The 12,367-nt window shown below is 40.7% G+C and overlaps 1 protein-coding gene across 1 annotated transcript in view; it reads right to left on the bottom strand.

Annotated features, from left to right (window-relative positions):
- The window catches only part of GRAMD4 (GRAM domain containing 4), a 176,583-nt gene that overhangs the window by 98,364 nt on the left and 65,852 nt on the right, over positions 1-12,367 (bottom strand). The window contains 1 exon segment of the mRNA XM_075857227.1: positions 1,580-1,700. Coding sequence (XP_075713342.1) covers positions 1,580-1,700 — 121 coding nt within the window.

The raw sequence follows: 12,367 nt of genomic DNA on the forward strand, positions 1-12,367 counted from the left end.
AGCAATTCTGCCATAGTTTTTTTAGTTATTTTTTTTAATATACAGCGTTCACCATGCGTTATAAACTACATGTTACCTTTATTCTGCGGGTCAGTACGATTTCGGCAATACCAAATTTATAGAACTTTACTTTAAAATTACTTTTGGAAAGAGAATGTATTTTTTCTGTCGCCATGTTGTGAGAGCCATAACTTTTCAATCTTTTTCTTCGATGGAGCTGTGTGAGGGTTTGTTTTTTTGCGAGACGAGGTATAGATTTTATAGGTACCATTTTTGGATACATGCGACTTTTTGATCACTTTTTATTTCAATTTTTGGAAGACAGTGACCAAAAAAACAGTAATTATGGCAGTGTTTTTGAGGTTTTTTTTTTACGGCGTTCACTGCGCTGGATAAAGAACATCATATTTTTATAGTTTAGGTCGTTACGGTCGCAGCGATACCAAATATGTATGGCTTTATTATTTTTTTCAATAATAAATGACTTGATAAGGGAAAAAGGGTGATTGTGTTTTATTTTATTACTTGAAACTTATTGTATGTTTTACAACTTTTATTTTTACTTTTTTTACACTTTTTTTTTTAGTCCCAGTAGGGGACTTGAAGGTCCAACTGTTTGTCTGATGTTCTAATACATTGCACTACCTATGTAGTGCAATGTATTGGAACTGTCAGTTGTTCACTGACAGCAAGCCGATCAGGCTCCGCCTCTGGGCGGGGCCTAATCAGCTTACGTAATGGCAGACAGGAGTCCATTGTTAGGGCTCCTGTTGCCATAGTAGCAGTCGCCAGCCTTACAGCTGCCATACAGCTGTCACCCGGCGGTGATGTCGCTGGCTCGGCTCCTGAGCCAGCTTCATCTCCATCACGTAGAGTTACGTGAAAAGGCGGTAAGATACCAGTTTTAATCACGTAACTGTACGTGATTGGGCGGGAAGGGGTTAAAAGGGTTTTCCAGCCAATAAAAATTGATGGCCTAATCACTTCAATTGGAGAAAAGGCTGCAATATCGGTGAATCGCCGCTAAATGTGTGTCGAAGATTCACAGTGAGCAAGAAGAAATGAAGGGGAAGCAGCGCTCGTACGAGCCCAGCGGCCCCTTCAAAAGAGCTGATTTGCGGAGGTACCAGGAGTCAGACCTCGACCCATCAGCTATTGATGGCTTTTCCTTAGGATAGGTCAATTTTCACTGGCTGAAAAACCCCTTTACTATATGTAAAAAATTGGGTTCTGAGAACTGCCAAGTCTCCTTGATTCTTTTTCAGCAGCAATTGAAGTCAAAGCAATTTGAGAGAAACTAGTTGCTGGGGAAACACTGGTCGACAACATAAAAAATAAATTAAAAAATAAAATAAAAAAGACTGCAATGTTGAGCATCCACAGCAAAGAAGTGCAAACTTTGCCATTCAGCTGGACTGGTACTGTATGATGGCACAGAAGAGGAAACACAGCTTGTCATCTCAGCCTGCATTATTAATCAGATTTTTCTAAAAATGAATTCTGGAGGAGAACCTTAACAGCCAATTAACAAAGCTTAGAAGTGATATTGCTGGGTCTTTAAAATGCGAGTTTACATTACCTCGCTTTGACCAATTCCGTCATTTTCTGTTCCAGTTCCACCCTTTTTTGTCTTTCCTTTTCCAGGTCCTGTTTTAACGTTTCAATGTTTGTCTCTTCCCGTAGCTTCTTGAGCTCTTCCTCTGCGATAAGGCAAAAACACTTTGTATTAGAAGTGCCGAGACCTTCATAGGAAGTTTATAAAAAGCTATTATACCATAAGACAATCTGATAAACTGCCAATAATGCACCATGAAGATAATCACTATCCCTAATATAAAATGCAAAGTATCAGCATCCCATCGAAGTCAAGTCATACTCACAAGGGTCCAGGAAGCACATATCTGGGCTGCTATATTGAACAAAGCGACTGGTTTAGCGGTCACTATGCCTGCATATTACAAGGAAGTAGAAGGCCTTGAGAGGAGGGATAGTTGCGATTAAGGCTAGATTCACACCGGCGTTGCGCATCTCTGTTGTGAAAAACTGCAGTTTTTCACGTCCGAGGCGCATCCGTGCTCTGCGCTGCGCGATGTGATATCACGCATCCCCCATAGATGAAAAAGATATGACATGCCCTATTTTTTTCACACGGTCCTTTGAAACAACGGCCGTGTGAATGGCCGCATTAAATTATATAGGTCTGTGTGACGGCCGTTGTACGGACGTTTAACGCGTTCGTGTGAATAAGGCCTAAAAGAAACGCTGTAGTAATAGCACACCAGACCATTGTCTAAGGCTGTGAAAGCTTGCACATGTTAAATATTGTTCCATGTACAATACCATTGAATCCATGCTACCTTTACAATGAAGGCACCATGGATGCAAATTAGGCTATGAGGCATAAGCACACCAACATTAGGAGCCCCAAACAGGGTTCAGTTGGGACAATTAGGGTTTGCAGTGGAACCAAAAGGACATGTTTACCGTAGTTACAGCACGTTACACTTTGAATGGTAGCACTTGTAAGCTTCTAATAGAAATAATAGGATATGGTATAGTCATTAACCCCTTGGCGCTGCAGCCATTTTTCCTCCCAGCCTTCCAAAAGCCATTCTTTTTTTTTTTAAATGTATATATCAACGTAGGGCTTGCGTTGTGGGCAGAGTTGTAGTTTTTGAAGGCACCATTCAATGTAACATATAAAAGGAATGAAAATAAAAATGTAAAAAAGCAATTCCTCCACTGTTTTTTAGATTTACTTTTTACAGCATTCACCGTGTAGAAAAAACTACATTAACTTTATTCTGAGGGTTGATACGATTACAACGATACCAGATTCAGATAGTTTAAGGCTGTGTTCACACTGAGTTTTTTTGCAGGAGGAAAATTCCTCTTGCAAAAACTGCTCCAGACGTTTTTTGCACAGTGGTTTGACAAAATCTTGTCAAAACACTTGTCGAGGCGTTTTTTTTCCCGTTTCTGACTGATTGAAATGGGGTTTTGGAGGCGGAAATCGCCTCCAGATAGGTCATGTCGCTTCTTTTTACCGCAACGCGTTTTTTCCGCTCACGGTAAAGAAACTCGTCCGCCTCTTATTGAAATCAATAGGAGGCATTTTCGAATGTTTTTTTACGAGTTTTGCGAAGAGGTTTCCGCGCCAAAAAAAACTGTGTGAACAGGGCCTAAGGTTACCACTTTTACAAAAGGTTTTACCACTGTTAAAAAAAAAATAAGTTTGCTCTATATTCTGAGAGCCATAACTTTTATTTTATTTTATTTATTGAGGATTGGGCAGTGAGAGGGTTTGTTTTTTGATTACCAATTTGGGGCAAATGCAACTTTTTTTTTAAAAAACAAAAATCCATTTTTTTTGGAGCTATGGCAGCCAAAAAAAAGAAATTCTGGCGTTTTTTACAGTGTTCACAGAGCAAGTTAAACATTATATTAGAAAACTTTCGACCTTGACAGATGCGGCAATTCGAAATATTATAATGGTTATTTTTTTAACATTACTTTAGAGGAGTTATCTCCGGACCCGGCCGTTGCAGTGTGGTGTCTGCTGACCCCGCTCCAGGATTTATTACTGTAGTTCATTGTTCTTGTGTAATGTAAGGCAGACAATTATAGAGTTGCTAGAAGCGCTCATTAGTGTTCTGGGTAATGACAATATGCGAAGTGTCACTGGTCTTCTAGCCTAGACTTCTCCTGCCTTCAGTTTTTGTGATATAAAATAGCTGTCAGACTGCTACTATTGACAGCCATATTAATTCTCATGGGGTTAACTGCTTCGTTCTTCACCTCCCTATCTAAAAGTTCAAATCTCTTTGAATGGCATTCTGCTTAGACTCTTGTTAGATTCCCATAACTTTCATCTTTGAGTAATAGCAAAAGGAGTTTAAGAACTTTATGATAGGGGTTTGAGAATCTGGTGACAGAGCCTCTTTAATCTGGGAATCAGAGGTGGTTCCAAAAACACAGGCTAATGTGATCTTCTCACATATATTTATTACATATCAGCAGATTATTATTACTATTTGACTGGACTTCAAATTTAAACCTGAAAATCACAAGAACAGAAAAGTAGTTGAAAAATTACATACAGGATAGAACAAAACACTTGGAAAGTACTGATCCTCCTCGGGGAAAAATTAGCTGGCAAGAAGTCTTAAGGGCAATTCTCCCAGGGAAAACGTATGCAATATAGCTCTCCTATTGAAGAAGAAGAAGAAAACGGTCTCTCTATTACCACCCATAGCGGACTAACCTGGAAGTCAATATCAGACTCTTTAACCCCTTCCCTCTTTAGCCACTTTTGACCTTCCTGACAGAGCCTCATTTTTCAAATCTGACATGTGTCACTTTATGCGGTAATAACGTCGAAATGCTTTCACCTATCCGGGCGATTCTGAGATTGTTTTCTCGTGACACATTGCACTTTAAGATAGTGGTAAAATTTGGTCGATACATTCAGTATTTAATTGTGAAAAACACGAAAATATAGTGAAAAATTGCAAAAATTAGCATTTTTCTCAATTTAAATGTATCTGCTTGTAAGACAGGCAGTTATAACACACAAAATTGTTGCTAATTAACATCCCCCATATGTCTACTTTAGATTGGCATCGTTTTTTGAACATCCTTTTATTTTTCTATGACCTCACAAGGCTTAGAACTTTAGCAGCAATTTCTCACATTTTCAAGAAAATTTCAAAAGGCCATTTTTACAGGGGCCAGTTCAGTTGTGAAGTGGTTTTGAGGGCCTTATATATTAGAAACCCCCAAAAAGTCACCCCATTTTAAAAACTTCACCCCTCAAAGTATTCAAAACAGCATTTAGAAAATGTCTTAACCCTTTACACATTTCATGGAATTAAAGCAAAGTAGAGGTGAAATTTACAAATTTCATATTTTTTTGCAGAAATAAATTTTGAATACAATTTTTTTTATAACACAGAAGGTTTTACCAGAGAAATGCAACTCAATATTTGTTGCCCAGTTTCTGCAGTTTTAGGAAATATCCCACATGTGGCCGTAGCGTGCTACTGGACTGAAGCACCGGCCTCAGAAGCAAAGGAGCACCTAGTGGATTTTGGGGCCTTATTTTTGTTAGAATATATTTTAGGCACCATGTCAGGTTTGAAGGGCTCTTGCGGTGCCAAAACAGTGAAAATCCCCCAAAAGTGACCCCATCTGGGAAACTAGACACCTCAAGGAAATTATCTAGGGGTGTAGTGAGCATTTTGACCGCACAGGTTTTTTACAGAAATTATTGGAAGTAGGACATGAAAATTAAAATCAACATTTCTTCAAAGAAAATGTAGGTTTAGCGATTTTTTTTCTCATTTCCACAAGGACTAAAGGAGAAAAAGCACCGCAAAATTTGTAAAGCAATTTCTCCCGAGTAAAACGCTACCCCACATGTGGTAATAAATGGATATTTGGACACACGGCAGAGCTTAGAAGGGAAAGAGCGCCGTTTGGCTTTTGGAGCTCAAATTTAGCAGGAATGGTTTGCGGAGGCCATGTCACATTTACAAAGCCCCTGAGGGGACAAAACAGTGGAAACCCCCCACAAGTGACCCCATTTCGCAAACTACACCCATTGAGGAAATTATCTAGGGGTATAGTGAGCGTTTTGACCCCACAGGTTTTTTGCATAAATTATTGGAAGTAGGCTGTGAAAATGATAATCTAAATTTTTTCAAAGAAAATGTAGGTTTAGCTAATTTTTTCTCATTTCCACAAGGACTAAAGGAGAAAAAGCACCACAAAATATGTAAAGCAATTTCTCCCGAGTAAAACAATACCCCACATGTGGTAATAAACGGCTGTTTGGACACACGGCAGGGCTTAGAAGGGAAAGAGCACTATTTGGCTTTTTGAGATCACATTTAGCAGGAATGGTTTGCGGAGGCCATGTCACATTTGCAAAGCCCCTGAGGGGACAAAACAATGAAAACGCCCAAAAAGGGACTCCATTTAGGAAACTACACCTCTTGAGGAATTCATCTAGGGGTGTAGTAAGCATTTTGACCCCACAGATGTTTCATAGAATTTATTAGAATTAGGCAGTGAAAATAAAAACAGTCCTTTTTCTTCAATAAGACGTAGCTTTAGCGCAAATTTTTTCATTTTCTCAAATAAAGGAAAAAAAGAACCCAAAATTTGTAAAGCAATTTCTCCCGAGTACGGCAATACTCCATATGTAGTCATAAACTGCTGTTTGGGCAAACGGCAGGGCTCAGAAGGAAAGGACCGCCATTTGGAGTGCAGATGTTACTGGATTGGTTTCTGGGCGCCTGTGGGCCCAAAACAGTGGAAACCCCCCAGAAGTGACCCCATTTTGGAAACGACACCCCTCAATGCATTTACCAAGGGGTGTAGTAAGCATTTTAACCCGGCAGGTGTTTTGTAGAAATTAGTGTTCACTCGATGTTGCAGAGTGAAAATGGGATTTTCTTCCATAGATATGCCAATATGTGGTGCCCGGCTTCTGCCACCATAACAAGACAGCCCTCTAATTATTATGCGGTGTTTCCCGGTTTTAGAAACACCCTACATGTGGCCCTAATCTTTTGCCTGGACATATGACAGGGCTCAGGAGTGAAGAGTACCATGCGGAGTGGAGGCCTAATTTGGCGATTTACAAAGTATTGGTTCACAACTGCAGAGGCTCAGATGTGAAATAATAAAAAGAAACCCCTGAGAAGTGACCCCATTATGGAAACTGCACCCCTCACGGCATTTATTAAGAGGTGTAGTGAGCATTTTCACCCCACAGGTCTTTTCCATAAATGAATGCGCTGTGGATGGTGCAAATTAAAAATTTATATTTTTCCCTAGATATGCCATTCAGTGGCAAATATGTCATGCCAAGCTTATGACACTGGAGACACACCCCAAAAATTGTTAAAAGGGTTCTCCCGGGTATGACGATGCCATATATGTTGAAGGAAACTGCTGTTTGGGCACGCTGTAGGGTTCAGAGCCGAGGGAGCACCATTTGGCTTTTGGAGAGCGGATTTTGCTTGGTACTAAATTTGTTTGAGTATTGCTGGTGTTTTATAATGTGGGGGTACATGTAAGCGGGGCGGAGTATATAAGGGGCATAGTCAGGTGGTATGAAAAAAATAAAATAATCCATAGATGTGTGTTACGCTGTGAAGCAATCCTTTCTGCACAGGCCGGTGTCGCACTGATAAATGGTGTAATTTCTTATCCCCCTTTTGGTCCACACTCTGCACCTTTGTAGTTTGAGGAATTTTGCTGGGAAGTGTTGTCCTGGTATAATACGGGCACCGTCGCTTCCAGCGGATATGTTTGGGCCCTCCCTTTCCTGGTTCCCTAATTTTATCGCCTCTTCAAACTGAAGAAATGTTCCCCTCGGGCCTGCACAACTGCATATTTTTTTATTTCCTGACTTATTGGAGCCATAACTAATTTTATTTTTCATAGACGTAGCGGTATGAGGGCTGGTTTGTTGCGGGAAGAGCTGTAGTTATTATTGGTACCATTTTGGGGTACATGTGACTTTTTGATCACTTTTTATCCTATTTTTTGGGATGCCAGGTAAACAAAAAAATGCAATTCTGGCACAGCTTTTTTCGTTTTTTTTATACAGCGTTCACCATGCGTTATAAATGACATGTTGACTTTATTCTGCGGGTCCGTACGATTCCGGCGATACCTAATTTATAGCACTTTTTTATGTTTTACAACTTTTTTCACAATAAAATTACTTTTGTAAAAAGAATGTATTTTTTCTGTCGCTAAGTTGTGAGAACCATAACGTTTTAATTTTTTTGTCGACGGAGGTGTATGAGGGCTTGTTTTTTGCGGGACGAGCTATAGTTTTTATAGGTACCATTTTTGGATACGTGCGACTTTTTGATCACTTTTTATTCTAATATTTGTAGGGCAAAGTGACTGACTAAAAAACAGAAACTCTGGTAACGTTTTTTACGGTTTTTTTACGCTGTTCACCGCGTGCAATAAATATAATATTTTGATACCTCAGGTCGTTACGGTCGCGGCGATACCAAATACATATGGTTTATTATTATTTTTCAATAATAAAGGACTTGATAAGAGTAAAAGGGGGATTGTGTTTTATTTGATTACTTGAAACTTATTGTTTTCACTTTTTTTTACACTTTTTTATACTTTTTTTTACACTTTTCTTCAAGTCCCACTAGGGGACTTGAAGGTCCAACGGTCAGATTTTTTTTTTTCTAATACATTGCACTACCTATGTAGTGCAATGTATTAGATCTGTCAGCCATTCACTGACAGCAAGCCGATTAGGCTTCGCCTCCCGGCGGGGCCTAAATCGGCTTCCGTAATGGCAGAGCAGGAGACCATTGTGTCTCCTGTTGCCATAACAGCAGTCGCCAGTCCCGATTGCCTGTCGGGGCTGGCGATCTGCTAGTAACCGCTACGATGCAGCAATCGCTTTCGATTGCTGCATCGAAGGGGTTAATGGCAGGGATCGGAGCTAGCTCCGGTTCCTGCCGTTACAGGTGGATGTCAGCTGTACAGTACAGCTGACTTCCACCGCTGATGACGCCGGATCAGCTCCTGACCCGGCGCCATCTTGCCGGCAGCTACGGAAGCCGATCAGGCTCCGCCGCCGGGCGGATCTTGACCGGCTTCGGTGCTAGGCAGACCGGGAGGCCAGTATTAGGCCTCCGGTTGCCATTGCAGCCACCGGAACCCCGGCAATTTCATTGCTGGGGCTCCGATGAGCTGCAAACACCTTAAGTGCAGCGATCGCGTTTGAGCGCTGCACTTAAGGGGTTAATGGCGGGGATCGAAGCTAATTTCGGTCCCCGCCGTTACAGTCGGATGTCAGCTGTAAGATACAGCTGAGATCCGGTGATGATGGCACCGACTCAGCTTCTGAGCCGGTGCCAAACATTTGACGTACATGTACGGCATTTTGCGGGAAGTCAATGCTTTCCATGACGTACATGTACGGCAAATGTCGGGAAGGGGTTAAGTCAAGTTCCCACAGCATATTTTCAGGTATATTTCGGACAGTAAAGTGCATGTATTACGCTCCAAAATACACTTACAATACGCCTGCAAACAGCTTTCCACTGATATCAATAGAAAATACACGGTGTAGTTCATGTAAGCATATTTTTACGCTGCCAAATTTAAAAAATACCTCGTAAAAATACGCTTCGTAAAAGAGTAGTAACCAGCTACTTGAAGCGTTTTACAAGCTGTTTTTTTCCCCATTTACCAGTGACACGTCAAAAACCGCTTAGAAAATATGCTTCAAAATAAACTTCAAAAATGACAAAAATAAACGGTTTGAAAATCAGTTCCAAAAAACACCTGGACTCAGGCCCCACGCACACGACCGTAGATCTCATCCGCAATTACGGACAGATTAGTTTCTATGGCCGACTGATACCTTCCCGTATATTTACAGGAAGGTTTCTGGGCCGTAGAAAGCTTCCGTAAAAAATAGGACATGTACTATTTTATTTTACGGACCATGCTCCCATACTTTATAATGGGCAGCCGGCCGTGCCCCTAACCACGGGCTGCGATTACAGGCACAGGTCGTGTGCATGGGCCTAAAAGGCTATTTTCTTTGGAAATCAAACTCTTATTTTTCAGCCTCAACATATGCCGTGTGAACATGGCCTTATAGAACCTTGACACATGACACGTTAAAATTCAAACCAGAGATACCCATCTGTAGGCAACACTGTTTCAGAGTTGTTGCTCCTCATCAGTACAAAGTACCGGTTGGCTTTGTGAAACGCCTTTAAAACAGCTCTTGAAAGGTACTTGTTCTCCTTGCGGAGATCAAGCTGGAAGGAAGTCTTAAGCCCTTAAGGACTGAGCCTGTTTTGGCCTTAAGGACACAGCTTATTTTTTCAAATCTGACATGTGTCACTTTATGTGGTAATAACTCCGGAATGCTTTTACCTATCCAAGCGATTCTGAGATTGTTTTCTCGTGACACATTGGACTTTAGGTTACTGGCAAAATTTGCTCGATACATTATTTAATTGTGAAAAACACCAAAATTTAGCGAAAAATTGCAAAAATTAGCATTTTTCTAAATTTATATGTATCTGCTTGTAAGACAGATAGTAATACCACACAAAATTATTGTTGCTAATTAACATCACCCATATGTCTACTTTAGATTGGCATCGTTTTTTGAACATCCTTTAATTTTTCTATGACATCACAAGGCTTAGAACTTTAGCAGCAATTTCTCACATTTTCAAGAAAATGTCAAAAGGCTATTTTTACAGGGGCCAGTTCAGTTGTGAAGTGGATTTTAGGGCCTTATATATTAGAAACCCTCGATAAGTCACCCCATTTTAAAAACTTCACCCCTCAAAGTATTCAAAACAGCATTTAGAAAGTTTCTTATCCCCTTAAGATGTTTCACAGGAATTAAAGAGGCTCTGTCACCAGATTTTGCAACCCCTATCTGCTATTGCAGCAGATAGGCGCTGCAATGTAGATTACAGTAACTTTTTTATTTTTAAAAAACGAGCATTTTTGGCCAAGTTATGACCATTTTTGTAGTTATGCAAATGAGGCTTGCAAAAGTCCAAGTGGGTGTGTTTAAAAGTAAAAGTCCAAGTGGGTGTGTATTATGTGCGTACATAGGGGCGTTTTTAATACTTTTACTAGCTGGGCGTTCTGATGAGAAGTATCATCCACTTCTCTTCAGAACGCCCAGCTTCTGCCAGATCACGCTGTGACGTCACTCACAGGTCCTGCATCGTGTCAGACGAGCGAGGACACATCGGCACCAGAGGCTACAGTTGATTCTGCAGCAGCATCAGCGTTTGCAGGTAAGTAGCTACATCGACTTACCTGCAAACGCCGATGCTGCTGCAGAATCAACTGAAGCCTCTGGTGCCGATGTGTCCTCGCTCGTCTGACACGATGCAGGACCTGTGAGTGACGTCACAGCGTGATCTGACAGAAGCTGGGCGTTCTGAAGAGAAGTGGATGATACTTATCAGAACGCCCAGCTAGTAAAAGTATTAAAAACGCCCCGATGTACGCACATAATACACGCCCAGTTGGACTTTTACTTTTAAACACACCCACTTGGACTTTTGCAAGCCTCATTTGCATAACTACAAAAATGGTCATAACTTGGCCAAAAATGCTCGTTTTTTAAAAATAAAAACGTTACTGTAATCTACATTGCAGCGCCTATCTGCTGCAATAGCAGATAGGGGTTGCAAAATCTGGTGACAGAGCCTCTTTAAGGCAAAGTAGATCTGAAATGTTCAAATTTCTTTTTTTTTTTCCAGAAATTCATTTTTCATCTATTTTTTTTGTAACACAGAAAGTTTTACCAGAGAAACGCAACTCAATATCGATTGCCCAGATACTGCAGTTTTTAGACATACCCCACATGTGGCCCTAGTGCACTTATTGACTGAAGCACAGGCCTCCGAAGCAAATTTAGCACCTAGAGGATTTTGGGGCCTCCTTTTTATTAGAAAATATTTTAGGCTCCATGTCAGGTCTGAAAGGCTCTTGCGGCGCCAAAACTGTGGAAATCCCCCAAAAGTGACCACATTTTGGAAACTATACCCCTTGAGGAAATTATCTAGGGGTATAGTGAGCATTTTGACCCTGCAGGTTTTTTGCAAAAATTATTGTAAGTAGGCCGTGAAAATGAAAATCTACATTCTTTCAAAGAAAATGTAGGTTTAGCTAATTTTTTCTAATTTCCACAAGGACTAAAAGGAGAAAATGCACCACTACTTTTGTAAAGCAATTTCTCCCGAGTAAAACAATACCCCGCATGTGGTCATAAACGGCTGTTTGGACACACGGCGGAGCTTAGAAGTGAAAGAGCGCCATTTGGCTTTTGGAGCTCAAATTTAGCAGGAATGGTTTGCGGAGACCACGTCGCATTTGCAAAGCCCCTAAGGGACCAAAACAGTGAAAACACCAAAAAAGTGACTCCATTTAGAAAACTACACCCCTTGAAGAATCCATCTAGGGGTGTAGTGAGCATTTTGAACCCACAGAGGTTTCATAGATTTTATTAGAATTGGGCAGTGAAGATTAAAAAAAAAACTTTTTTTCCAATAAGACGTAGATTTAGCTCAAAATTTTTCATTTTCTCAACAAATAAAGGAATAAAAGAACCCCAACATTTGTAAAGCACCTTCTCTGGAGTACGGCAATACCCCATTTGTGGTCATAAACTGCTGTTTGGGCATACGGCAAGGATCAGAAGAGAAGGAGCGCCATTTGGCTTTTGGAGCACAGATTTTGCTGGATTGGTTTCTTGACACCATGTCACTTTTGCAAAGCTCCTAAGGTACCAGTACAGTGGAAACTCTCCAAAAGTGATCGATTC

Source organism: Rhinoderma darwinii, chromosome 3 (assembly GCF_050947455.1).
Source record: "Rhinoderma darwinii isolate aRhiDar2 chromosome 3, aRhiDar2.hap1, whole genome shotgun sequence".
NCBI lineage: Eukaryota > Metazoa > Chordata > Amphibia > Anura > Rhinodermatidae > Rhinoderma > Rhinoderma darwinii.